At 34.1% G+C, this 27,486-nt stretch overlaps 3 protein-coding genes and 5 non-coding genes across 8 annotated transcripts; 7 read left to right on the plus strand and 1 right to left on the minus strand.

Annotated features, from left to right (window-relative positions):
- The first annotated feature begins 3,862 nt into the window (after positions 1-3,862).
- LOC125837182 (uncharacterized) lies at positions 3,863-9,854 on the plus strand. Its single transcript, XM_049516329.1, has 5 exons — positions 3,863-4,167; positions 5,037-6,190; positions 9,161-9,265; positions 9,366-9,437; positions 9,604-9,854. The coding sequence occupies exons 1-5, from the start codon at positions 4,044-4,046 to the stop codon at positions 9,673-9,675; spliced, it is 1,527 nt and encodes a 508-aa protein (XP_049372286.1). The 5' UTR covers positions 3,863-4,043; the 3' UTR covers positions 9,676-9,854.
- Positions 6,891-6,981, plus strand: LOC125837290 (small nucleolar RNA snoR128). Its single transcript, XR_007443510.1, has one exon. It is a non-coding gene; the product is annotated as a small nucleolar RNA snoR128 (small nucleolar RNA).
- On the plus strand, positions 7,380-7,470 carry LOC125837292 (small nucleolar RNA snoR128). The gene has a single exon (XR_007443512.1). It is a non-coding gene; the product is annotated as a small nucleolar RNA snoR128 (small nucleolar RNA).
- On the plus strand, positions 7,790-7,880 carry LOC125837291 (small nucleolar RNA snoR128). Its single transcript, XR_007443511.1, has one exon. It is a non-coding gene; the product is annotated as a small nucleolar RNA snoR128 (small nucleolar RNA).
- On the plus strand, positions 8,196-8,286 carry LOC125837293 (small nucleolar RNA snoR128). The gene has a single exon (XR_007443513.1). It is a non-coding gene; the product is annotated as a small nucleolar RNA snoR128 (small nucleolar RNA).
- LOC125837294 (small nucleolar RNA snoR128) lies at positions 8,570-8,657 on the plus strand. The gene has a single exon (XR_007443514.1). It is a non-coding gene; the product is annotated as a small nucleolar RNA snoR128 (small nucleolar RNA).
- A 1,616-nt stretch (positions 9,855-11,470) lies between the features above and the next one.
- Positions 11,471-21,652, plus strand: LOC125837170 (uncharacterized). The gene is made up of 22 exons (XM_049516313.1): positions 11,471-11,676; positions 12,132-12,659; positions 13,558-13,775; positions 13,860-13,916; positions 14,012-14,146; positions 14,624-14,742; positions 14,829-15,134; positions 15,495-15,582; positions 15,674-15,779; positions 15,870-15,983; positions 16,616-16,779; positions 16,890-17,004; positions 17,632-17,856; positions 17,967-18,157; positions 18,864-19,031; positions 19,119-19,224; positions 19,330-19,467; positions 19,816-19,977; positions 20,074-20,274; positions 20,386-20,580; positions 20,665-20,736; positions 21,196-21,652. The coding sequence occupies exons 2-22, from the start codon at positions 12,165-12,167 to the stop codon at positions 21,346-21,348; spliced, it is 3,528 nt and encodes a 1,175-aa protein (XP_049372270.1). The 5' UTR covers positions 11,471-11,676; positions 12,132-12,164; the 3' UTR covers positions 21,349-21,652.
- Positions 21,653-25,004: 3,352 nt separating this feature from the next.
- LOC125837194 (mitochondrial uncoupling protein 5-like) lies at positions 25,005-26,386 on the minus strand. The gene has a single exon (XM_049516343.1). It carries the CDS (start codon positions 26,156-26,158, stop codon positions 25,184-25,186), a length of 975 nt encoding a protein of 324 aa, XP_049372300.1. The 5' UTR covers positions 26,159-26,386; the 3' UTR covers positions 25,005-25,183.
- Between the last annotated feature and the right edge of the window lie 1,100 nt (positions 26,387-27,486).

The raw sequence follows: 27,486 nt of genomic DNA on the forward strand, positions 1-27,486 counted from the left end.
TTGACGTGTGATTGGTCAATAAAATATGAGACTGAGGATAGAGCTTAATGGTGAGAAGGATGAGAGTCAGACTCCACTAGCCTTCCTTTTCTCTAATTTTGGAGTTGGAATTAAAAACAAAAACAAAAACAAAATAGAAATAAAGTGTTAAAATAATTTAAAAAGTTTTGTTCTATTCTCATATATTTTCTATTGATATAAATAATAAATATAATAGTAGCTTCAAATTTAAAAATAAAATAAAATGTGTGCTTATACATGGGAGGAGGCTTCATTCTTTCCATATTCCTTTTTTATATATTTTATTTAGTTATTCATTAAATAACAATCGGTTCATATTTTTTAAGTTTGATCATTGATAAGGTTTAAAGAAAGGTGAGTCATTGATACATAATTGATAAAAAAAAAACAATGTTAGTAGCTAGACTATTAATCTTTTGGAGTAGCTTAACTCTAAGAAAGAGATTACAATCGTCGACAAGAATAAAATATGTTGTTATGAATTCTTTAAGATTAGTTGAATAGGCTGACAGACAACAAACAATGTTGAGCAATGTTTTTGGCTCTACCCTAACTTCTCATTCCTTTCTCTCCGAGGCTTTGATCGTATCTAACGTCTATTTTTAAAGCAATCAGGGATGGGTAATAATGCATCCAAGCACATAACGCGCATTTAGTAGGGTCCAAGATTGCTTTTCCGAATGGAATAGCATTGATCTTTGCTTCTATAAGACATAATTCAAACATATCTAACGAATTATTAAGATAAAAATAAAATTTGAATCAAAGTTATTGAGTTTGATTGAGTTCATAGTCAATACTCTAACTCTGTCATGTTTGCAATATATGTAAATAGTTTTTCCTTCCTACTAGTTCCTATAGTAAATTTATTTGATGAACTACTTATAAAGTTTTGTTTTATAATTATTGATACTGAATTTCTTAAAAATACATGAACCATCAAATAATTCATCAGGAAATGACTAGCTATTGTCATTGAATATGTCAACTTCACGTTTTTTTTTTTTTTTTTTTTTTTGCATTTTAGAGAATGGAAAATAATTATTAAAAAAGTAAGTAATAGCTAAAGTACACAACATGCACATATTAAATCATTTTGAAATTTATACTTATCAAAGCGCGCGTATATATATATATATAAATAATAATTTATGTTTACTCATCAAACACTATAAAAGATATGTGAGATTATCACTTATTATCGATGGAGAACGTTTTCCTACCTCCAAACACCTTTAGAATCTCAATCAAGTATCTTATAATTAATGATAGTATTTGATAGTGGACTTGTTTTGCGATCTGATCAATAGAGGATTCAAATCGAAAAATCACATATTGATAGATATAAAGATATAATACGTCCTATTAAAAGACGATTTCATACCTAAAACTCGAACTATCCATCATTTCTTTATACTTGTCAATAGGGTTTGTTAGATGGTTAAAAGAGCCAAAAATAAATATTAAAAACACCTAATAATAAATTTATGAAAACTAGTAGAATCATATCACATGACTAATGAGTTGTTTCAAATTCATCATTTGTTGTTTCCTTGTTGGAATTTATGGTGTTTTGTCTGTTTTTCACAATTGTCAGGTTTGTGTTGTTGTAGCATTAGACATGCATTTCCATTTTAGTTCAGAGTTTACACATGCATGATGTTTTTTAATAAATAAGTTATGTTTCATGTAGTAATATATTTTTTATATTATCAAATTAAAATGGTGCCTCTTGATTAATTCTATAAAATATGTCATTTCTCATCAGCAACAAATATCGAGTAACTCTAAAATCACTAGGCCACACTCTTGAATTTACCATCAGATTAAATTAATCTGCACAAATGCATAAATTTACATGTCAAGTTAAAATTTGCTTTTCCTTCTGATATTCGATAAATTCATCGTTGTCCAATTTTGCACTGTTTCTTGTTATTCGTTATACTTTATATTGTCCCCTTTTTTAATATGGGGATTTGTTGCACTGAAGTCGGGGGTCCTTCGATAACAACTTCTCTACCTCCACAAGATAGTGATAAGGTCTGCCTACATTCTATATACCCTCCACATACCTCATTTGTGGGACTTCACTGGATATATTGTTGTTGTTATTGTCATTATGGTCTGTTTAAATTTAAATTCACAAACAAAAACTTGATTAGACAAAATGAAGTGTTAATTATATCTAATGTTGTGAGTAGATTTGATGACAAAGAGACAAAGCTGAGTTAATACATGTTTCAGCAGTCACGTGAGTAGGCACGTGGACAGTGGCTTTTGAATCTCAAATTTGAGACAAAAGATAAATGATGAAGAAATCTCTCCAAGTGTAAATAATGAATCCACGTTAACTTAATATATATTTTTTTGTTTAATATTACATTTATATGTGTATTAAAATATCTACTAAATATTTAAGATCATAAAATATATTTTGTTTTTTGTCCTTCGTTAGACCTTGTTACCTTCCGGCTTAACAAAGTTTTGAGATCGAGCATTTTCTTTGTGCCACCTTCTTTATAGAAGTCACTGGCCAAATTTATCATGATGTTCGAATTCTATGATAGAGAACCTGCATAAAAAACACTTTTATAAAAATATAGGTTTAAGATTCCATCATATCATACAAAATATATATGATCTTATTCTATTGGGTATATAGGATATTAGAAGTTATTTGAAAAAAAAAGAAGTAAAAGTTATCGAACTTTTAGCTCATACATTTATCCAAAAGCAAATATAGTTTATTGATTTCACCAAATGCTTTTATGCCTTTAACAAAAATTGTATAAGTTTATAGTTATGTCAATGATGGCTTAAGCCATCTATTGAACCTAATGAATTTCATAATCTTTATATAATAAGGTGAAATGTATAAATTTTTATTTTCGACATTGCTATTTAACTTATTTTCTTATGTTTTTTTGCTTGTGTAGTTACTTCGAATCAACTTTAGGTAAAAACATATGAACTTCAGCTATATAAAATTTCAAACAATATATATAAAGTTTGATTTTATTGAAATCAACCAAATATCGTATATCTAAAGTGGTATATGTGTAAAAACAATAACAAATGAATGTAGATTAATGACCTAGTCAAAACAGACTACCTCATGAAATCCAATTGCATCACAAGGATTCAAATAAAAAAAGGTTCTTTCGTATACTTATATTAGCTATTGTTATTTCTTTCTTGATTTTGATAGTTTACGCTATTACATGAATTATATCTATTTATATAAATACTTTGAAAATATTTACTCGTTAATATGTAAGAAGTCCAATAGGCATACCTTGTAGTGATACAAAAATGATATTCACAATAACTAGAAACAAAAAAAAAATCATGAGTAAACATCGAGTTTCTAGTATTTCTTAGTAAAACAACAACATCAAACAACATATTTCGTGTAATTTCACAATAACAATAAAAATAACATATTTAATATAATCCCACACATAAGATCTAGGATTCGTTTAGTTGGGAACAAGTTATTTCGAAATTATTTCTATCATATATATGAAATAACTTATTTCATCTCTAAGGCATAAACGGTGGGATAAATAATCGCATGACTGCCTAATACCTCCAACCAAACGCAAGATGAAATAGTTCTGCATTTTATATTGAGATTATTATACGTTATATCTTACACTAAGCGATTCCTAAAAAATATGATAGACACAAATATAAAGAAATTATTTTCGACAGACTCTCGACTAAATAAAACAAAAAGAGCCCAAGAATGAGATTGATGGTGGTCCTAAGTTCAAAGGCCCAACTAAACTTTTCAATATAATACTACCAATAAAGATATTTCATTGCCTTAGCTTTTTTCTATTTCACTCATTTTTCTCCACCTGCTTCACATTCCAAGATTTTGTTGAGCCCAGTAACACTACCACCACACCTAAAAGCTAAAACCCTAGCGTTTTCTCCTCCTCTTCTTCTTCATCTATATAAACCTCCATTACCCCTCTGTTTTTTTTCAGGGTTAAACAGCAGTAGTAGCTGAAAAAATGGAGCTTTGTGTACCTCAAACCTTCTCGAATCTTCCAAATTATAGGCTTAGTAATCGAGCTCAACTCCAATGGAGACCCTCTCTTCTACTAAAAAAAAACCCAAAATCTCGATTCAATTCAGGTTGGTATTTCGAATTTTAGGGTTTTTGATTGGGTGTTAGAAATTGTGCGATATTTGTAGCTTTTTGTTTTCTGTATGTTCAGCATTTTGTTTTTTATTTGAAGAACTAACCTGAATAGCCGGCTACCCATTTGATTAATTAAACGAAAAATAGCAGGCGGATGTATAATTTTGGTATTATATGTGTATGATTGTGTACATTCTATGTATATCAGCTAGAAAAAGTAGTAAATAGTAAATCTTTTTCTTGGATTTTTACCCATTTCCTTGATTCCTAGAAGTCCCTTGTTCTTTTTTTTGTTTTTATTAAATTGTGTTGAAGTTAAATAATCTTTTGCTGTTTGGTGCTCTAATGCTAATGAGGATTGTTTAATTTACTGTTATGTAGTTTATATATCTATTGGGTGTAAGTTTGGATTATTTTTTTTCATTTCGAAAATAGTTTTTATGTTCTAATTTACTGTAATATAGTTATACCTGATACACTGAACTATACCAATGCAAAGGAAAACATCCGGCTACATAGTTACTATTTTCGTGATTTTTTTTGTGAAGTACTATATTTAATGGGCTCATCAATGTTTTCAAATTGGAGTTTTTGTTTTCTGGGTTAATGACAAGATTCAATATTTAGACTAACTGTGGAAAACATGTATTAAAATATGGCTTTTTGTTAAGAATTGCTCAGATTGTCGTTATATAGAGGCTGCTAAGTTTTGGTAATTTGTCTGAGAGCTCCAATAGTGACTTGAGGAAAGAAAGTTTAGTTTTTTGGCATTGGTTTTGTTGAGTTGTTCGAGACTTTGATTGGATAGTGGTGGTGGAAGAGTGATTGTTTGCCATCTTATGGTTTTCTGTTTATACTTCAGGATTATTTTACCGTAAAGGCTCAGCTGTTAGAACAAAAGCAGAGACAGAGGCTTATGAGTTATATGTACCTTCTACGGTTGAGGAGAAAGACGATGGAGCTGTTAGATCAAAAGCAGAGACAGAGGCTTATGAGTTACATGTACCTCCTACGGTTGAAGAGAAAGATGATGGAGCTGTTCGATCAAAATCAGAGGAAGAGCCTTATGAGTTATATGTACCACCTACGGTTGAAGAGAAAGATGATGGAGCTGTTAGATCAAAATCAGAGGAAGAGGCTTATGAGTTATATGTACCTCCTACGGTTGAAGAGAAAGACGACGGAACTGTTAAGAATGGAGCACCAGTAGAAGATTCTAGGACTGCCGCAGACACGGATGCTTATGCGTCTTTGATATACGAACCTCCTAAAGTCGAAGAGAAAGACGATGAAGCTGTTCAGAATGGAGCACGAATTGAAGACTCTAGTAAAGACAAAGAGACGGATTCTTATGCGTCTTTGATAGACGAACCTCCTAAAGTTGAAGAGAAAGATGATGGAGCTGTTCAGAATGAAGCACCAATTGAAGATTCTAGCAAAGACAAAGAGACAGATGCTTATGCATCTTTGATATACGAACCTCCTAAAGTTGAAGAAAAAGATGATGGAGCTGTTCAGAATGGAGCACCAATAGAAGATTCTAGGAAAGACGAAGAAACAGATTCTTATGCATCTTTGACATATGAACCTCCTACAGTTGAAGAGAAAGATGATGCAGCTGTTCAGGATGAAACACCAGTAGAAGATTCTAGGAATGATAAAGAGACGGATGCTTATGCAGCTTTGAAATATGAACCTCCTAAAGTTGAAGAGAAAGATGATGGAGTTGTTCAGGATGAAGCACCAATAGAAGATACTAGAGAAGACAAAGAAACAGTTTCTTATGCATCTTTGACATATGAACCTCCTACAGTTGAAGAGAAAGACGATGAAGCTGTTCAGAATGAAGCACCAATTGACGATTCTAGTCAAGACAAAGAGACAAATGCTTATGTGTCCTTGACATATGAACCTCCCAAAGAAGATTCTGCCGTTCAAGCTGAAGCACCAATAGAAGATTCTGCTTTGGAGTTTGAATCGCAATTGTCCAAGTTCTTTGACACGCTAAATATTAAGGTGCGTTCCATCTTCTTGTAGTTTGTTGTCTCAGTAAGACTTGCTGAACTAACAATTTGCTGTGAATATTGACTCTTTGACTAGCCATTCTGGTGTACCAAGTAGTATACATTTAATGGTCTGTCTGTACAGCAAACACCATATCATAACGCCCAAAGAATAGGAACAAGGAGATTAAAATTGCAATATCTGGAGAGGGAAAATGATCCATATGGAGAAGTGTTTCCCAAAAAAAAGAAATCCATTCAGAGCTATGTTGCTCGGACTCTTCAAAAATGTCAACGGGTGCGTGTCGGATTTGCCAAATGTAGTGTATTTTTGGAGAATTCGACACGAGTGCGGCATCAAAAGTGAAGAGTCCATGCAACTAAGATTCAGAGAAAAAATAAACATAGGTATACATTTTTGGGACATTGTTTCCAACAAATCAAAGTATTAAGGAGGTTAGTTAAGACATTTTTTAATTCCTTGAACAACACATAGAGTCATTGTCAAGACAGCTAGGTCAAAAATACAGGGATGAAGTTCATATTATAAAAGTATAGGCACAGCAGTTTGTGAAGATCTCTTATATACAATATTGACTACTATGCCTCCATCCAAAGCAAGTCTGGGTCACCTTTTTCTAACATATGCTAGCAAAGTACTTGATTTGTCTCTCTTTCTTGCTGGTGATTCTTTTTTATTGTCAAAAGTCTGACTGCTGTGATGAGACTCAGAACTTGTTGAAAGTTTGACACCTTGATGAAACCGTCAACAGTAATGTTGACCCTGAGCGGTTACCTGAGCAGTCATATCTTCATGCTTCTTCTAGTTGTCATATTTTGAAATGCTTGTGAAATTAATGTTTAACTGCAATGAACCTTTCAACAAATAGTAGTCTAAATTTGGTGATTTTTCAAATATTGAAATAGCCGGAAAGGAGACATAGGATACAAATAACTGACACAGCCGTCTGGAATGAGGCGTTGTTGATTCGTTGATTGATTTTCTTCTCAACTACTTGATATCAAATCCACCTAATTTCATTCCAGCACAATCAGTATTTTGGAAATTCTTGTTCCTTAATCTCTTACATATACTAGAAAAACACACATAATTTTTCTCTTTTGTTTATTGGTGTTTTTACTACAACAGCATACCCATTGAAATCCCATTATTGGTGTTTTTAAGATGTAGAAAAAGTCGTCTGCTGTGATGATACCCAGAACTTGTTGAAAGTTTGACACCTTGATGAAACTGTCAACAGTAATGTTGACCCTGAGCGGTTACCTGAGCAGTCATATCTTCATGCTTCTTCTAGTTCATATTTTGAAATACTTGTGAAATAGATGTTTAACTGCACTGCACCTTTCAACTAATAGTAGTCTAAATTTGGTGATGTTTTAAATATTGAATAGTCAGTAAGGAGACATAAGATACAAATAATTGACAACCATCTGGAATGAGGCGTTGATTGATTTATTGAAGCCATCTAAGTTCATTCAGCATGATCAGCATTTGTGAATTCTTATCCCTTAATCTCCTAGATGTATTAGAAAAACACACTTAATTTTTCTCTTTTGTTTATTGGTTTTTTTAAGATGTTGAAAAAGTCGTCTGCTGTGATGATACTCAGAACTTGTTGAAAGTTTGACACCTTGATGAAACCGTCAACAGTAATGTTGACCCTGAGCGGTTACCTGAGCAGTCATATTTTATCATTTCCTTTTTTAGTCTTCATTTGAAATGCTTCTGAAATACATGTTCAATAACCCATGTTTCAATAAATAAGTCCGTCTTTGATGAATCCTTTGAATATTGAAAGATATAGAGGATTTATATAAAGGACCCCTACTAATTTTGATTTGAGTCATTGACTTTCTTCATTTATAATCTAACATCAAACCACCTAAGTTCCTTAAGCTCAATAATTCTTATCCCCCTTCTTTCTAACCTATTCAATAAAAACACATAATTTTGCTCTCTTCTTGGTTAGTGTTGCTTTTGTATTACCGCAAGCGGACTGCTGTGATGAAACTTGGAATATGTCGAAAGTTTCTATACTTGGTGAAACCGTCAACAGTGATGTTGATCCTGAACGGTTACCTGAGCAGTCATATCTTAATCAATTTCTTTTTCTATTCTTCATTTTGCAAAGCTTGTGAAACATGTCCTATTGCAAGATATGTTTCAACAAAATACAGATGGTTTCTGATGGATCCAAATGATTTTGCTGTTGAAATTCTGGTTGAGGTATTTCTTGCTTCACTAGTTTACCCGTTAACACTTGTGACTATTTTCCTGCGAAGGGTCATCATGCAAAATTGATTTTTATCTTCCCCCTAATTTCCCACTGAATTATTCCTTATTAGATGTAATAGTTAGTATTAAATCTGGTTGCTGTGATGAAAATTCAGCTTTTGAAAGTCGCAAGGCTTGAAGATGCATCGGCAGTCATGTCGATTCTGAGCGGTTACCTGAGCAAACCTCACCTTCCTTGCTATTCTTTAAGTATCATACTGTCTGTCATTCTCTTCTCATAATCCTCCCTTCCTCTGTGATATATGATATGGTTGTGGTTCGTTGAATTATGCAATGTGCTCTTTTTTTCATCATGCAATGTATTTGGTGCATTTGTAGGTTCTAGTTTATGGGGATATGTGACATATTTTTTTGTTTTCTCAAATTTGTTTGTGTATGGCCTTCTTAGTGCTTCTTGCTTTTTAGGACTTGGGAGGGACGCTAACAAAGGATCTGGTGAATTTAGCTTTCGTTGTATAGCTTAACTTATTGACATCCAAATGCTTCATTGTATATGAGATTTTCTCGTAGCTTAAACTAAAGATATCCGCAAGCTATGGAAAATTTGAAGAAGCTAACTATCACTACTACCGTTTCACTTTTTCATACTGTTGATTATAAATTGTCGCCTTGTCTACATCTGAGATTTCCTTCCAATTGTTGACACAAAGATTTCCTACTTACCAGTATGATCCTAAAGATTCCTCTTCAATTATCCTATTTGGTGGTGCTGTTCTCACTGCTCTTTGGTTGACAACTTCAATTGTTGGAGCCATCGACTCTGTTCCTTTGGTTCGTACTTTCCTCTCTATCACAATCGACCTTTTTGTTATTTCTTTGAGATATGTTTTCCTCGTTGCTGACAGTCGTTCTGTATTGTATAATTTTTCAGTTTCCTAAATTAATGGAATTGGTGGGTCTTGGCTACGCTCTCTGGTTCACCTCCCGTTATCTACTATTCAAGGTAATGCCTGCACTACTTACTATTGCTCAAGCTGCAGTTCTAATTTCAGTGGACTCATCGACATGTCAATGCAGCTCATTATCGACTTGTGTATTCATCTTTTATGAGTTAGAAGCTTTACGTTCATTTATGGTTCTAACTCTTTGAAATGATATTGTATCTGCAGAAGAATAGAGATGAGTTTGCTGCTAAAATTGAAGATCTTAAGCAGAAGACGTTAGGTTCTCGAGATGATTAATTTTTACTTGGAGAGAACTTGTGTTTCTTTTTAGTTTTGTGCAAGAAGGAGCTGTATCTTATAGTAGAAGAGATCTATCCATGCCAGTGTGAATAATAGAAATCTGTGTATATGCACATTTGTTTTCTCGAACTCACGATCTATAAATCACATGAAAATAACTTTATCACTGTATCGTAGATGTAATGTGAGTAGCCTATCCTAATACGAATAGCAGTGACTGATTCTACGACTCAAACAACGAAACTTCCCCTCAGAATTTAATAATTTCTCAACTGATTCATTAAATTTCCGACTAACTATGCCTATTTAAATTACTTCATTAATACTAAGGTAAAACATTTATAATCTCGACTCTTTGCACTTTAATGTTCATTTGACCAATGCTTTGAAACTCTTTGATTTTTTCAAGACATTTATCATAAGTCAATTTTAAAATTACTCTTATCATATTTTGCTTTTTGAGATTTATGACATATGACATACATATTATGTCACTCATTCTTGCAAATGCATAGAGAGGACGCAAGTAAAGTAGTAGTGAAAACATTAGTCCAAAAAAGAAAAAACTTTAATACACAAAAGGAATCTAAAATTTTAGATCTTTCCAAATCACAGAATATTTAATAAATAAATTAAATATTTATTCCTTTTTTTGAAATCTTTTTCTTAGTCAATAAGGTAAAGCACCGAATACACTCTCTGTCCCATTCATACATTCTCTCACCTATTTGTTTTTCGTACTTTTCATATATTTTGAACTCAAGTGAAAATTTCGACTCCATCATTTATTATGACTTATTTTAAAATAAGTTAAGTAATTCTCATCCCTTTCCCAAATTTCGTGCCCACTCAATTAGTCCATATGTTTTTTTTTTTTTACTTGATCAACGCCCACTGCTTGACCATCCAACTCCGCCACGAGGCCACCCTCAAATCCTCATAATTTCACTATATTACATATAAATATTTTTAAAATAACATATTTTTACTTACTTATCGAACACTCAAAATAAGCCAAAAAAATAAATAACATTTTCCTTTCATCCCAATCACACCCTAAGCTTAATTAAGTAAATTTCTTGTGTGTACCGCTCCTCCCGCGGCAAAAAAGGCGCCACTAAACGACCAGCCGTTATTATAAGCCATTGCCACGTCATACTCACGTTACTTTCCTCACGTCTTCGTCATTTTTTTTATTTTTATATAATTAATAGAAATACTAAATTACTAATGCATGTGATTTTAACTAAATTTTCAAGTTTAACAGAAAAGAAAAGAGTAAAAGGTGGACAAAAGATAAACTTAACAGAAATTTAGGAGAATTCAAATGCATGATTTAACTAAATTTCCTCTAAATTATTGATCAGTAGATTATTTTGAGAATTACATTATTCATCAAAGTACGTGGCACAACAGATGAGACTATTTTTAAACTTAGTTAAGAAGTTTTAATTTTGAGTTACGTGTACGAATTTAATTATTTTTGACCGAGAGAGTATTTTGGTCTTACGCGAGTGAATTTGACTTAGTCAGACTTTAATGTGAGTCGGAAAAAAAAGAAAGAAGAGAAGGGACACAATTAAATGCTTTATGCTCTAGAGTGAGAAAGGTTTTTTATTTTCTTCTTCTTCTAAACTTGCTGTCACTTTTTTACCCTACAACAACAAGTGCATTACAATCTGTCTATGACTCTGTATAATATACATAACATGCATATAAAGAAAAAAGTTCCAATCTTTTCCTTATTTTAGTCATTTTTTTCTGTCCTTTTCTTTGCCTTTTTTTAATAATTTTTTTTGCTTTGCTCTATTTTCACTTGTTGTGTTATTTATGGCAAGTGAACTTTGTGTGTACACTGAATCTTTGATTTCTTAAGCAAAGATTGTCAAATTGGGTTTTGCTTTTCTTGATTGAGTTGCTAAGGGGCAAAAAAAAGCAATTTTTAGAACTGTGATTTGCTCATCTTTCTCATTAAAGAACTGGGCTTTCTTGCTCTTTGTAAGTTCTGGATACTTCTATTGGTTATTTCTGCAAACCCCATTTAGTTTTTTAACCCATTGTTTATGTGTTTCTATATGGTATTAGATATGTTAGTGTAAAAGCCCTAATCAGAATGTTGATTGACAGAAACCCTTTGACTTGCTCTGGATGATTAATGTCATATGTTAAGATTGTGTTAGTTGCTGTGTTTTCTTCACTGTCATTATTACTTGTTTGATTTGTTGCGCTTGAGTCGAGGATCTTTAGGAAACAACCTCTCTACCTTGATGAGGTAGGGTAAGGTTTGCGTACACGCGATCCTCTTCAGACCCTACTTAGGAGATTTCACCGGGTTCGTTGTTGTTGTTGGCTTTTGTTTGTGACAATAGGAAAAAGATTGTCTTTTTATTTGTTTTGTGCTTGCTGTGTTTGAGTATTTGTGATAAGTTGGACAACCCCTTGATTTGAATTAGGTAGGAGATAGTGTGAAGAAGAGATAACTTACAATGTATACTCAGAGAATGCAATCTGATCCTGTTCTTGGCCGAAAAAACAATGGATTGGGCTTTGGAGTAATATGTGGTTCTAACTTTCAAGCTGGGCATTTTCCATCTGGTGTTATCCCTGGTTCAAGAACTATACCTGTGAGTGGCAGTGGTGGATATGATAATGGGTGGGGGTCGGATATGGATATTGGTTTTGATTCAGATGATGAGGTTTATGATGGACATCACTCCGTTGAAACTTCACCCCAAGATGATAAGTTTCCGAATGTTGGTACTTCAAAGAGAGAGGATTCCTTCAATAAACATATTGGTAATGCCACCAATTATGAACTTCAGCAGAAAATGTGGAACCATTCTGAGAGTGTGTATCCTGGTAATGTAGTTAAAAGTTCATCAAATTCTGTTGCAAGTTCTAAAACTACAACTTCGTTGCCATTTTCGATCGGTAACAAGAGTGCCTCATCCTGGGAGTCGAATGTGAAGTCTTCTAGACAGGTTTGCTGTTCTACTTTTGCCTGTTGGGTAAACAATGTAGGACTAGTGAGTGAAATCTTGGGATAGTTTTATACTTGTTGAGTGATATAAAAAACTGAAGTAGTGTGAAATCTGCTAGGATATTACTTTAATGCTCAAACTGATGAATAAGGCTTGATATTTATGAAGTTCCTATTTTGGGGCAAAGTTTATGTTTGATCTGTTTATGCTTCTGCTTCTCATGGAATACAACAGTTATGGTTTATAAGAGTACCCATTGAATGTCTATTAACGAGACTCTAAAGTAACCAGGAAAGTAGACATAACATTTAGCAAGATTGTTATGTGAGTGTTTAGAGGAATCCCTTTTTTTCCTGAACTTATTTCTCTTGATGAGTAGGCTGCTTATTGCCACTACTTAGGAGACCAAGTATCTTGGGTTTCTATTTGACATAAGTTGCCCAAGAAGGTGGACGGAAGTTTAAGCTTTTAAAATCATTTGCAAGAAGTTCAAGCCTTAAAAACCGTGGTCCACACTGAATGAGGTACTTGTAGTGAATCAGGAATATCAGTAATTGTTTGAAACCAGAGGGTCTAGATGAAAAAAACTGGTGGGTGTAGATGCAGCAGCTATGTTGGCATCTTAGAGGTGTCACTTATTAATGAACAATAACTTCTGGCGATTCTTCTTGAATCTAAGTAGTTTGTAATGATAGTTAAGGGATAGTTAAGGGATTGAGATTCTTATGTTTGTTGTTTGTGGTATAAGCTCTGATCATCTGTGCCTCCATAACTGTGTCTGCGTAACTGTTATAAGGAGGATTAAGCACTCTGTTCTTCTTGTATTAATCTTTCATATGCGAATATGACAATATGTTACTCTTGTTCTGCCTACTGATTCTGTTATGTGCTGAAGCAGAGACTGAAGTTGTTCAAAAGTGATATTCCCAGTGCACCCCCGTTAGGTGGTTCATTACAGGAATGCGATCAAGTTGCTGTGCAGCGTAAAACTTTTGTGGCAGATGATATCCCCTTCCCAGAAATATCAGGTTGTTCTGTAGCAATGGATGAAGCTAAAACATATAAAACTGCAACCGCAGGTTCTACAAAAGATGGACAATCTAATCCATCTGGAAGGTATACATCATGACATATTTTATTTTTCTGAATAATCCCCGAAGAATTTGAAGACAAAAGTGACAACCTTGTTATCATTCTCAGGGCTGGTGGTGTACCTTCTAATTCTTCATCTGCCCTCTTTCCAACATATCATGCTAGGTATTTCACTCAGAGTGGTCTAAATTTTTCTAAAGTTTCTGTTACAATTATTCAATTTATTCATCATCTTCTTGTGTAATTTGAGTTGGATACAGTGGACGAGGTAGTTGGCAAGGTTTCGTTGCTTATGAGGCATGTATTCGACTATGTCTTCACTCATGGGAGAAGGGTTGCCACGAGGCTCCAGCTTTCTTGGAAAATGAATGTGCCTCGTTACGAGATGCTTTTGGGTGCGTTTTGTTCCAATACTTGCACTCTATTTCTGTTTCCATGTTCTGTATGTTCTACTCAGTGAAAAAATATGGAAGAAGCTATATCTTGTTTGGAGTCCCAAATAGTCCTGTCTTTTACAGAATACATTAATATGCTGCCAGAAATTGCAGAATTAGTCTGTTGGATTACAAAAAATGGTTTTCAGAGACGGATCGCTTTGGGAAGTTCAGAAGCTGAGACTTATCTGGATACCAATAAGTTGTCTACTTGTGATAGAAATTTTGAATTGGACTTTTATTTTAATAATGACTTGGTCTCTGGTACTGCATACTGAGTCTATATGATGTACTCTGTTTGATTTCCGTCACTTCCATAGGACCACCATTTTGCTTTGTAATGTTTGCGCATATTGTAATAGCATGTCAATTCATCAAAAAATTCATCCTGCACATTTATTTATCTGTAATATGGAGCTTATATTACCATTATTCCAGCGCAAGGCAAGTGTTGTTACAATCGGAGGAAGAACTGTTGAGGAAAAGGTCCTTGGAACTCGTCAGTGAGGGAGCCTCAATGAAGCCAAAGAAAACTTTTGGCAAGCTGAAAGTACAAGGTGCTTTAGTGGTTTCATTTATAGTTTTGATGACTTCTCCCATAGACAAATCGGTTGTCAAACTGAACTATATGACTTTCTTGTAGTGCGAAAAGTGAAAATGGCATTGGACCCACCCACAGGCTGCAGCTTTTCCACTCTGAAACCACCAAAAGTAAAACTGGAGGCTATACGTGCTCAGTTGTCCAATGTAAAATCGACCATCAGTTCTGAATGGGGAGCCATACGAAAAGTACGTGTGACTCCAAGGATTCCTCCAAATGGTTCTTTATCACATCAAAGCTTGGCATACCTTCATGCCGGTACTCGTTACGTGAAAGACGTTTCTGGTATTTTGAAACTTGGTGTAACTACTTTACGAAGCAGTTCAGCATCATATGAAGTAGTTCCAGGTATGCAATTCTTAGCTGAGTTCTTGGAGTAATAATCGTTAGTACCTTTGGTTCCCTTCTTCTATTCAGTTGTCCTCAGTGAATGCTAAGGTGGAAAGCATTTCTTATTGTTCCAATTACTATGGATCTAGTGAATACTTGATGACCTATTCTGCATAGGATTTAGAATAGGAGATTTGAGGAACAATGTACTTTAGTTCAGTTCATTTCTTGCTTTGTAGGACTTCAAAATGTTTTGATATTTGAAACTTTGTGCCTAAGTTTCTGTAAAAAAAGTGATAAGTGTGTTGCCAGAAAGCTGGACACAGCTTTACTCCTTCTAGACAATGCCTCTTAAGTTTGATTTTCATCTTGATGCAGAGACATACTTTTGTTCGTTGAGATTGAAAAGTTTACCTGAAGAGGATACAGTGAAAATGCTAGCTGGATCCGCTGAAACCCATCTATTGTACGTTGGACTTGTTTGCTCAAATTTTAGATATAGCATTTTTTTCATATTCTTGACATTGATGGTTTACATTACCAATAATACAACTCAGCTTACCGGAGGGGCTGGGGGATGACTTAATTGTTGACGTATGTGACTCGAAGGGAAACTACTGCGGCCGTGCAGTAGCTCAGGTTGCTGATATTGCTGATGATCCGGTATACTTTCTGGCTCTCATGTGTAATTATTTCTGTTATTGAGGTTTAACTTATATGGTGGAACACTTAGTTTTTATTGCAAAAATGCAGGGAGACAAACTCCGTTGGTGGTCCATATATCATGAGCCAGAGCATGAACTTGTTGGAAGAGTACAACTATACATCAATTACTCAACTAGTCCTGATGAAAATAGCAACACTAAGGTATAAAAATCCTGTAACAACCTCATTTTCTTCCATGCTATTTGGCTGTAAGTAGACTTCCAGAAGCCAAACATTGGTACTTCTCCACCTACTTTTCTGAATTAACAAACACAAAATTTAACTTGTGAAACCTCAAGTATCATTGCTTTCTCTGAAGGATTTCTAGATTCATGCTGTATGCCATCGCTAGGTTGCTTTATTTGAATACTTTTATACTACCTTCTCAAAAAAAAAAAAAATTTATATTACCATATGCATATATAACCGTTTGTGTGGTCATCATAAAATGTAATTTGGTGAATGTCAAATTCTTGTTGTTTGGAGTTTGTTTTGATAGAACTTTTGCTTTTATGTTCTCTCTGTAAGTAGTGGAAAATAATTGTAACATTTTGATCTATCATATCATCCCCTGAAGAATGTTGTTGTTAGATAAACATTTTTCCAGGTTTTTGCTATGGTACTTAATTTCATAACAATGACATTGCAATATCTGTTGATATATTCTGCCATAAGCAAAACATGGAATATATTTATTTATTCAATAATTTTTCTTTATATTCACTATTATGTGATTTGATGGATGACCAGAAGTTAGGTTTCTGAAGTTGATTTGTTGCCTGTTTTTGTGCCAGTGTGGCCTTGTCGCAGAAACCGTTGCATATGATTCTGTTTTGGAAGCAGCAATGAAAGTTCAACAGTTTCAGCAGAGAAATTTGTTGCTCCATGGTGCTTGGAGGTGGTTAGTAACTGAATTTGCTTCATACTATGGAGTCTCGGATGCATATACAAAACTAAGGTAAGAAGGTAGATTATTTTGGAAAATCTTTCATTAATTAGCATCACTCAGAGATTTGATAAATGAAACAAATGAGGAATTCTGCTAAAAAATTTCAAATTGTGTGTTAGATATCTTACTTATGTCATGGATGTTGCGACGCCCACAGCAGATTGTCTGAATTTGGTATATGATTTGCTGCTACCCGTGGTCTCTAAACCTAAGAATAGCCTTAGTCATCAAGAGGTAAGAGGATTTGGTTTGAACTTTCTGCCACTTTTCTTTTGGATTTACTTAATTGACTTATTCGGTTATTCCATATACTTATTCAAAGCAATATCAGCATATCCTGAGAAATAAAAACCATCATGTTTGTGGTCAGAAAAGATTGGACTATACTTGGTATTTGCAGTTGTTATTTATTGGTTTGGCTGCTACAAACATAAGTTTCTGTGGTTCTATCTTATGGTCTCTTGTTTCGCATGCTTCCACCTCTCCAACCCCCTACGCCCATACCTCTTTACCCACCTCACGGACAAGAAAAAGCGAAGTGTCGAAAATGGAACTACATCGAATAAGTGGTTTTGCCTGTATTTTCTTCTTCTTTTTGAGGATGGTAACAGTTTATTTTTTGTTTTTTCTTAAAAACAATTTTAATCAATTCCACTTTTGTTCTATATTTTAGTTTTCTTTTCCAAATTCACATTTCTTTCAGTTTTTTAACATGCATTTTTTTCGAAGTATTTTTAACATGTTAAGCACATGCAAGTTTGTGGTTCAGAATCAACTGTTATTTTATTACTTCTGTGTCTCTGGGATTACAGAACCTGCTTGTATTCACTGTGATACTTTGTCTTTTTTATCATGTACCAGAATCGTATTTTAGGAGAAGTTTCTGAAAAGATCGAGCTGATTGTCGCTCTAGTTTTTGAGAACTACAAGTCTTTAGACGAATCATTACCATCAGGGATGGAAGATGTGTTCAAACCCGCTACTAGAGTTGCTGCTCCTGCACTTTCTCCTGCTTTGAAGCTGTATAGTCTTCTTAATGATATTCTTTCTCCAGAGGCCCAGTTGAAACTATGCAGATATTTTCAGGTTAGAGAAACTTTGTTCGTACTTTCTTCTTTCTTTCAAGGAATGGAAGATGTGAGACAGTCCTTTTCTTCTGGAAGCTTTCTCACTTCTGCACATTATTTTTTGTGTAGACTGCTGCGAAGAAAAGATCCAGAAGACACTTGGCAGAAACAGATGAATTTGTCTCCAACAACAATGACAACATATTGATGGATCCTATGGCTCGCTCCACAGCTTACCAGAAGATGGTATCACTTTGTTCGAATATCAGAAATGAAGTTCATACAGACATACAGATCAATAATCAAAATATACTTCCGAGGTACCCTACCATTCCCCTCCCTCACTGGAGTGTGACTTCCTGTGTCATTCAGCTATAAAGCTGGAATTTTAGATGGTCATATTGGTCTTTTGAAGTTAGCTGGTCTTTTTTCTAGTTTTCAGATTTTGACAGCTCAATCTATTATCCTGTTTTCCTTGCTACTTTGGATAATTCTACTCATACAATAAAAACAACTATCACGCCTCAGCCATCAAGCTAGTTGGATTCGACTATATGAATCGTCACTGCGCATGTCACTCTAGTTAAACCCCTCTCAATCACAGTCTATTCGTACTGGTCTACTCTAAGTTGTATGCTCGATGCCTTTTATTCAAAGCATGGCAATTTGGTAATAAAAGGTGTAAACCATTTGTTTGTATATATTTGTGGAACTTGGCAGCTTGTTTAGGAACTTAGGCACTTTGTGCTTTGTGGTCAGCATGAGGTAATAGAAGGTGTGAACCATTTGTTTGCATATATCTGTCTTGTTGTTCTTGTGCAAGTTTTTCTCCAGAATTAAAAAAACTCTGGATGTTGGTCTATGCTGGACACGAGCAATCATCTTTCTCTTGGATGTAATATGATGAAAAGGAAGACATTTAGGAAAGGCAGGGAAATATATTCTGATAGCATGTAGATCTGTTATTAGACAATTACTATATGGAATGCCATTACTCACAGCTATTTCTGGATTAATCTTCTGTAGTTTCCTAGACCTCCCAAATCTTTCATCAGCCATATACTCCGCGGAGCTATGTAGCAGATTGCGTGCATTCCTTGTTGCATGTCCTCCCACTGGTCCCTCATCTCCTGTAGCAGAACTCATTGTCGCAACAGCTGATCTTCAGAAGGATTTTAGTTACTGGAACATCAGGTAATGCATATTCGTTAGTTCAGAACTTCAGCTTATACTGCATGTCCTGCGTGTATGATTTTGACAGAGGTGAAAATCCTTTCACAGTCCTGTCAAAGGTGGAGTTGATGCAAAGGAGTTGTTCCATCCATACATTACCCTCTGGATCAAGGAGAAGCGTCTTGCTTTGCTCGAATTGTGTAAACCTGACAAGGTATGTCAATCCTCACATTGCTGTGTCTAGTCAACAATATCTTCAGACGTGTTTGTTCTGAACTTCTTTCTTAGTATTCTGTACTTGACTTGGTATTATTTGCAGATAAAGTGGCCCTGTGTAGATACCCAGCACTCAACAACTCCTTTTGTTGATGATATCTATGACCGACTGAAGGAGACATTAGCTGAATATGATGCTGTCATAAGACGCTGGCCTGAATATCTTTTCTCGTTGGAAACTGTATGTACAAACATTGCTCTTCAAATTCTTCATCTTCAAGTCCTTTGAGCACTAAACATGTTTTTATTTTGAGCACTAAACATGTTTTTATTTTATGTTAATAGCAATATCAGCTTTTTGGAGGGGGGAAAAGGTTCTTCGTCTTGTCTTTTCCCTCCCCGTTTTGCTGTTGAGTGTTTAGCATTAGAACACTTGAGAAGTATTATATATGGTTCTAAGATTAGTGATAGGCTTAAATGAAATATGTGAAAAGAGTATGGTTATCTCAATTCCAGAAAGCAAGATTACATACCTCCAATGCCTTGTTACTCACTAACGACACTTATGTTTTCCACGTCTTTTCAAAAGGCTATAGCAGATGTAGAAAAGGCAGTTATTGAAACTTTGGACAGACAGTATGCGGATGTTTTATCTCCATTAAAGGAGAACATAATGCCCATTAAATTAGGTCTCAAGTATGTCCAGAAAATCACCAAAGGCACAGTAACTCCGTTTGCAGTCTGCAAAGAGGTGAGCTCCGTGGTCTTTTTGCAATAGCCTTGTAAATGTATGAGTCCATTTTTTCTGTTTTCGACTTGCAAAAAAATAACTCGAGTTATTTTTCAGCTGGGAATTCTTTTGAATTCTATGAAGAGAATGTTGGATGTTCTACGGCCCCAAATAGAACTGCAATTCAAATCATGGGGTTCTTGCCTGCCGGATGGAGGAAATGTCACTCCAGGAGAGCGTATCAGTGAAATTACAGTTATGTTGAGAACTAAATTCAGAGGTTATATGCAAGCAATCATGGATAAACTGGTAGAAAATGTAGGTGTTCTATCAGAATGCATTACAGTTTTGTGCTCTCAGTATAAAATTGACTTCTTGTCTAAATTTATCGATGTTTGCAAGAGTTGTGATAATTGTTTCTGTATACAGACAAGATTACATAGTCCCACTAAACTGAAGAAGATAATCCAAGATGCTAAGGAAGGTACACAGGAATCTGATTTACGAGTTAGGATTCAGCCGCTGAAGGATCTGCTGGATAATGCAATTGAGCTACTTCATATGGTATTTGAGACGCAAGTTTTCATAATTATTTGTCGAGGCTTCTGGGATCGTATGGGGCAGGTTAGTGAATCGCTTGTTTGTTATCCAAGAAATATTTCCTAATGTTGTGCACTCTTCAAATGACTCACGGTTGTTTAATTTCAGGATGTGCTCAGGTTTTTGGAAGAGAGGAAAGACAATAGATCTTGGTACAAAGCATCACGAGTCGCAGTATCGGTTAGTTGATGCTACTTTTCTGCTCGTTAAGTCTATTTTGTGTTCTAGAATCATCACATCATTAGAACTTCAAACCATGGGTTTAATACATGGATAAGCATGGTTAAAGACAGAATTATCCTTTATACACCAAACCAAACACCACTTTTTCCACCGGGAGATTAAATTTTGTGTAATCTAGAATCTTCATGCGATAACTGATATGGAAATAAGGGGATTGTGATTTCTGGTTCTTATAGGTTCAAAAACTTGCATATGATAATTGATGTATTCTAACATGTTTGGACTCTTGCGCTATTCTAACACCGTGGTGCCAGCCTGACTCTTTCACCTTCATCATTTTCTTGATACCTCAACAAAATTTTACAACGATATATCAGACATTTCCTTTTTCGTCTTGAAATAGGAGTGGAAGGTTCATGCTTTATTTCCTTGATGGTTCTGTTTTCGAACGTGCAGATTTTAGATGACATATTTGCATCAGGAATGCAAAAGTATCTAGGCAATGCACTTCAAGAGAAAGACTTGGAACCGCCTAGATCTATTGCAGATGTTCGATCCATGCTTTGTAAAGATGCAGTGAATGACAATGACAACAACTACTTCTACTAAGAGTATTCATCAAAACTTGTACATAGCATATACCAAATACTCCTACATAGTACTTCCTTTGTTTCTTCATCGCGGAGAAAATATCAAGAATTGCAGTCTCTTGCACCATACGAAGCGTAGAGATGAAGAGAGGGTTCTGTCCAATTTTGTTAGATACTCTTGTCTTTTGGGTCTTCTTAATGGCTGCTATAGAGTAACTGTTCATTTTTTATTCATTTAGAAATTTGTACTACAAGTAGTAGTTTACTGAGCTTGCTACAATGTATGTCAATATTATACAGAAGCAATATGTTTAGAAACTATTGTGCAGCTATTTCCCTCATAAAAATTTGCCAAGTGACTTTTTCTTGATATGCGTTTAAGTTTTGGTGGGTAGAGTTATTTGAGGTTATTGGTATCTCGTGAAATAGTTGTGTTGCACACATGTATTTGATGATTGATAAGGTGCTTTAGGTATGTGTTCAATCTTTTTTTGGTTTCTTACCTGATGCCTGCTACTCGTATTGGCTTCTCTGATTAAATCTTGGTTTGAGTCAGAAAGTCACATATTGGGGAGTAAAACGCTCCTAACAAATATGGTGTCTATGACTCAAATTCGAGATTTTTGTTTAAGAATGAAGGAGTACTTGTCACTATATTGTAGCGAGTGGCTGCTGAATTATTGACTAGATGATAGCTGTCCTAGTTAATACCAGCAAAAAAGTACTATACAAATAGGGACCCTAATCTTTTATTGATATTCAATTATTCTACTAGGTTTAATCCAAGTGGTCAAATTTCTCGTCTGTGAATCTAACCATTTGGATTGGTGACAACTATATAGTAAAAATAATAATACTTCATTCGTTTTAATTTATTCGCCTGATTTTAGCTTGATACGGAGTTTAAGAAAATAAGGTAACCTTTTGAATTTTGTGATTTTTTAAACTAAAGATGTGTGAAATGATACAAAATGTTCTTTAATTTTGTGGTTTTAAACATGTGAGGTGAAGTTAGAATTTAAGAGTTGTCAGAAAAGAAAAAGACATTCTTTTTTTTAAACAGATTAAAAAGAAAAATAAGACAAATAAATTAAATCAGAGGGAGTACTACAATATGTTATGTGACATTAACTCTGTGAAGATATTTTAAATAATAATACATAATGTGTTAAGTCACCAACTGACCATGTATGAATTTCATGTATCCTTCCTTTTTAGGGATATAAAGATGGGCTATATCACAAAGTTTTAATTCAATTTTTTTTTTATTGCTATTTTTTTTTAGAAAAGGGGAACCAAGAGAATATTTCATTAAAAAGGAATAGGATTCAATGGATGTAGTGTGTAGTCAATTAGGAACTCAAATTATAGAAGGTATCAAAGCATGTGAATAAATGCATGTTCAAGAATTCATCACAATCTCTTAGAATTTAGAGACAAATTTATATTCTAAGGGGAAAAAAACCAAACTTCCTACTAACTTATAAGAACCAAATACCATTATTCCAAGATGCATTGCATGAAGAAACATCACAAGTAGAAGAAAATAATGTCTTTGCCTCGATTATTACGATAACAATATAGTCTATGTAATTTCACAAGTAAAGTTCGAGGAAGGTGATGCGTACACAATCTTACCTTATCTTGTGAAAGTAGAGAGATGATTTTCGATAGACTCTCGGCATAAAGAAAAATAAAATCAAGTATGAAAAGGGAAATACAACAATAAAGCAGTTATGCTGAACATAATGAGCAACAAATATAATACGATAATTGGAAAAAAAAATACAGATAATAATATAATTAAAGAATAAGATATTATTAAATGAGAACAATCTTCGAGTTTCACTTATATGGGCCCACAAGTAGTAGAAGTTGTAGGACCCTTATGCATGTGCCTAGCACACGCTCCTTTACCTACTAGGCAACAACTTATGATCCCATAAATAAAACCTTTTGTTTATGTATTTACTATTCTAAATTTATCGATCTGATTAATGTGATTCCATACCATTTAAATTATTTTATTAAAGAGAAGCAAAGTTAAAACTTAAATTTATGAATTTTTGATTTATTTTAGTTACTGAATTTATCAATCATTACTAAATGTGATATTGAAAATTATGTGAAAATGGATTCAATTCTTTTTGACTTTTATAGTTTTGACCATGACTTTTTCAAAATTTCTTAGGTCAAACTACTCTATTAGAATTATTCTCCCTTAAACGTGTGAAATTAAAAAAGAGCTTTTAATTAAATAAAACTTTTTTTGGTGGCTAAGAAGCCATTTTGACTTTTTTCTTTCTTTCTTTTTTTGTTGTCCTTTGGAGGTGGGCATGATATAATATTGTTCCTATATTAACGTAACATGGTGTTACTTGTTCTTTGTGATTAAAGAAAATACTATTATTCTTTATTATTCTTTAGTTCGGCATGAAGTTTAAGAATAAAAGAAAGATTTTTAAAATTTATAGCTTAAAATAAGTCATAGATATTTATGTGGCTATAAATCATCTTATTAATGGTAAAAATATGAAATTTACTTACCTAAAATATGTGAAGTTTAAAGTTAAGTTGTTACTAAATATAGAAGATTATGTTCTTTTTAAAACGGACTAAAAAGGAAAAAATATCATATAAATTTTGACGAGTGGAGGACCCAAATATTTTGAAATATTTGATTCCCTCTTGCCAATAAACTTTTCCTGACCTTCGATTAACCTTAGTCACAAGGCTTTCATGTAGTTGTCACACTCTTGCTTCTTACTTTCGAGTCGATGGGTTGGAGTGGAGATCTCTTTAATATGATTTGGACAATCCCATTTTAACTAATTTTTATGATTAAGTTAGACCCCAAATTCATTTATTTATAGAGACAAAATTGAAAAACGAAAATCATCATTTATCCGGCTATAACAACAATTTTGAAAGTCCAAAGCTACTTTATTCCAGTAAAACTTTGGTGTGTAAATTTATTTATTTTTTCTTCTAAAAAAAAAGCATATATATGTGGTTTGAAATAAAATCGTGTCGACTTGGTCAATTGAGATGTTATAAAATTAGTCTAAAGTCGTCTTATTTTTAAATTTGGTTAAGTAATTTGCACATTTTTATACATTTGACTTTGTGCATACATTTATTACTAAGCTCATTGAACGTATTATCTGTTTTAACTCAATGCATTATAAATTTATTCTTTAATCTATGTCGATTAAGCCCAAACACGTCTATGTAGCATATGAACTTGTTCTTTGTCATGTATTGTTTGATGATTTTAAAAATTCATATGAATCAAAATTCGATTTAAACATTGGAATATATCATCAAGCGATATCCAACCATCAAAATTCAATCAAGTCCAACCCAGCGATACCCACACCAAACATGAACTTGTGTCACATTTAATAGAATAGTTCATATCTATCAAAGATCCGAGGTAACAAATTAGACTCACATAACTCTGGAGTGATAAGTTCGAAGATGGAGTTCAAGCAAATATTGTTATATAGCCGCATAATTATCTGTGACTTCTTTTAGACCATAAATTTCAAGCATGTTTAGAAAATGAGATCAAAGAATTGTAGTTGTACTAGTCATTAATTTCACCTAATTCTACTTCCCAACTAACATAAAAGTAAACAAAAATTAAACATTTGCTTAATCAAGAATCATTAATTTCACCCATCAAGAACTCATTTTTCATATAGAAGTAACAATAATAATAATAATATTAAAACACAACATAGTATCACTTTTCCCAAACTTAAAACTTAAAAACATAAATTAAACTAAACTTTTTTTAAAATTCTTAATACTAAAATCCCATTAATTTTATTTTTTCTTCGTCGTCATCATTAAAAATCCTTAAGCATTTTCCTGACTTGTTCCAGTGTGACAAAGAGCACCACAGTAAATGGACCTTGCCTTGAGATTGTAGGAATAAATCCCTTATACAATGCCATTGGCCCCTCAGCTTTGATAGTTTTCATTGCACAATCAATGGCCCCATTATACGGTGGGGCCATTCCTGGCTCGACCTTCATGTTCATAACACGTGTCTTAATCACATTCACTGGATTCGACGCCACCGCCACCACAAACCCAGCAGCAAAGCTCGAAGTCACATGTGTCCCAAGCCCATCCTTCATTAACCCCTTCTCGAGGATTGTCTCTTTGAACTGATCGTACGATGCTAGCTGCGATGCGGTAACTAGCATGGCGCGGTTCACAGTAAGAGATGAACCGCGCCACAGGCTTGCTACCCCTTCGCTTTTACTCATCTGAGTAATTGCATCGATCACGCTTTTGTAGTTGCGGCGTTGGGAGATCGGAAGTCGGCCATCGGCTTGCATGCGGACCATCGCTACATCGGCGGGATTACCGACGGCAGCTCCGATCCCGCCGGCGATTAATCCGGCAACGATCTTCTTCGACAAAGGCATGATGTTAGTATCTGGATCGGTCCATTTTTGCTTCAGCATATCGTATAAACCCATTCTGGTTGTAGAGTAAAGTGTCTGCCGGAGAACAGTCGCTGATACACCGGAGAACAAAGCAGCAACACCTTCTTGTTGAATAATCTTAACACCTACAGAAACCGGTCCTACACGCGGTGGAGCAACCACCGACGGCGCCGGAATGGAAAAAGTATGATTAGCAGCACCAGTGTGAAAAGCAAGTGCTGAACGGAGATTGTGAACAGTCGCCGGAGCTGAAATTGGGGTTTCTCCCTGAAGCTGCATACGGACTTTGATTAAATCAAGTGGGTGAGTACTACAACCAGCAATAATCGAAGCAATACCTCCTTCAACAAATCCCTTAACACCCATTATACCAAATGAATCGAGACGAAAGCTTTTTTAAAAAAAGAATGAATATGAATTAGGTAATGGAAAAAATTGAAAAAAAAATAGAACGAATCAAAGGTTTAAGCCCAATTGGAATTAGAGTTCATCTCACTGGAAACCAGGAGATGGGAATGGAGACCGAAAGCTATAGATGCGAAGTGTGGAACGTTGAGTCTGTGAGACATATAAATTGTGAGTTGAGAAGGAAGAGGAAGAAACAAATTTATAAGGGAAAAAGGGAAGGGAAAGGAAAGGAAAGGGAAATTAGGTTTTGTATACAACGCGGGTTCTTTCAGTATACTTTCCTCTGCGGCGGAGGGAAAGTGGGGGCCTTTGGTCAATGGAAATATTTTTTGGTTGTAATAATGAAGTTGGAAGTCGGGGTTAAGTAGGATCGAGGGGATTTTTCATTTATTTGACTCTTTTTAGGTGTTGAATTTTGTTTTGTGTTTTATGATTTTTTAGTGAAAATTTTGAGTCAGACGTCCACACATGGAAAATGTAATATAACTCAAAAATCTTAACCCAGTCACTTCATTTGTATTTTTTTTTAGCTATTTAGATATTTGAAATATGGTATGTTCTGATTGAATACTTAAATATATGATATAAATGTTTATATTAGATAATTTTAGTTCAAATTTTGTTAAGTTTTTGTATGAATACTCAATTGCTTGTTACGTAGACAAATTAATCATTTAAAATATGTCGTTTTATTTTTATTATAATTTATACGCATAATTAGATCAGCAAATGGATGAAGATCGCGCATCAATAGACCGTTCAAGAAAAGCCAGACATGCAGTTATTTTTTACTAACAACAGTACGAATAACAATTCTGAAATGTAGTTTGTTTTTTTACTGACACAAATAATAAACTTAAAAGAAATTGACTTTTATACGCTATTTATAACAATTAGATTCTCAAAACATATTCTACTTAAAATGTCAATTGTATAATCAAAAGAGGCCTCATATTTGAATTACAATTGGACAATAGACTTTCGGCTTAAAGAATAATAAAATCAAGTATGAAAAGGGAAATACAACAATGAAGCACTTATGCTGAACATAGTGAGCAACATATATAATACGATAATCGAAGAAAAAAAATACAGATAATAATATAAGCGAAGAATAAGATATTATTAAATGAGAACAATCTTCGAGTTTCACTTATATGGGCTCACTAGTAGTAGAAGTTGTAGGACCCTTATGCATGTGCCTAACACACGCTCCTTTACCTACTAGGCAACAACTTATGATCCCATAAATAAAACCTTTTGTTTATGTATTTACTATTCTAAAT

The sequence above is a fragment of the Solanum verrucosum genome, unplaced genomic scaffold (genome assembly GCF_900185275.1).
Source record: "Solanum verrucosum unplaced genomic scaffold, falcon-dt-bn FXZP01000165.1, whole genome shotgun sequence".
Classification (NCBI taxonomy): domain Eukaryota; kingdom Viridiplantae; phylum Streptophyta; class Magnoliopsida; order Solanales; family Solanaceae; genus Solanum; species Solanum verrucosum.

Bases quoted from the DNA above. Each gene is read 5' to 3' on its own strand.
- LOC125837182 (XM_049516329.1), top strand. From the start codon at position 4,044: ATGGAGCTTTGTGTACCTCAAACCTTCTCGAATCTTCCAAATTATAGG. The intron at 4,168-5,036 runs GTTGGTATTTCG...TTTATACTTCAG, and splicing joins AAAATCTCGATTCAATTCAG to GATTATTTTACCGTAAAGGC. The intron at 9,438-9,603 runs GTAATGCCTGCA...TTGTATCTGCAG, and splicing joins CCCGTTATCTACTATTCAAG to AAGAATAGAGATGAGTTTGC.
- LOC125837170 (XM_049516313.1), top strand. From the start codon at position 12,165: ATGTATACTCAGAGAATGCAATCTGATCCTGTTCTTGGCCGAAAAAAC. The intron at 16,780-16,889 runs GTAAGAAGGTAG...ATTGTGTGTTAG, and splicing joins GATGCATATACAAAACTAAG to ATATCTTACTTATGTCATGG. The intron at 19,978-20,073 runs GTGAGCTCCGTG...GTTATTTTTCAG, and splicing joins CGTTTGCAGTCTGCAAAGAG to CTGGGAATTCTTTTGAATTC.
- LOC125837194 (XM_049516343.1), bottom strand. From the start codon at position 26,158: ATGGGTGTTAAGGGATTTGTTGAAGGAGGTATTGCTTCGATTATTGCT.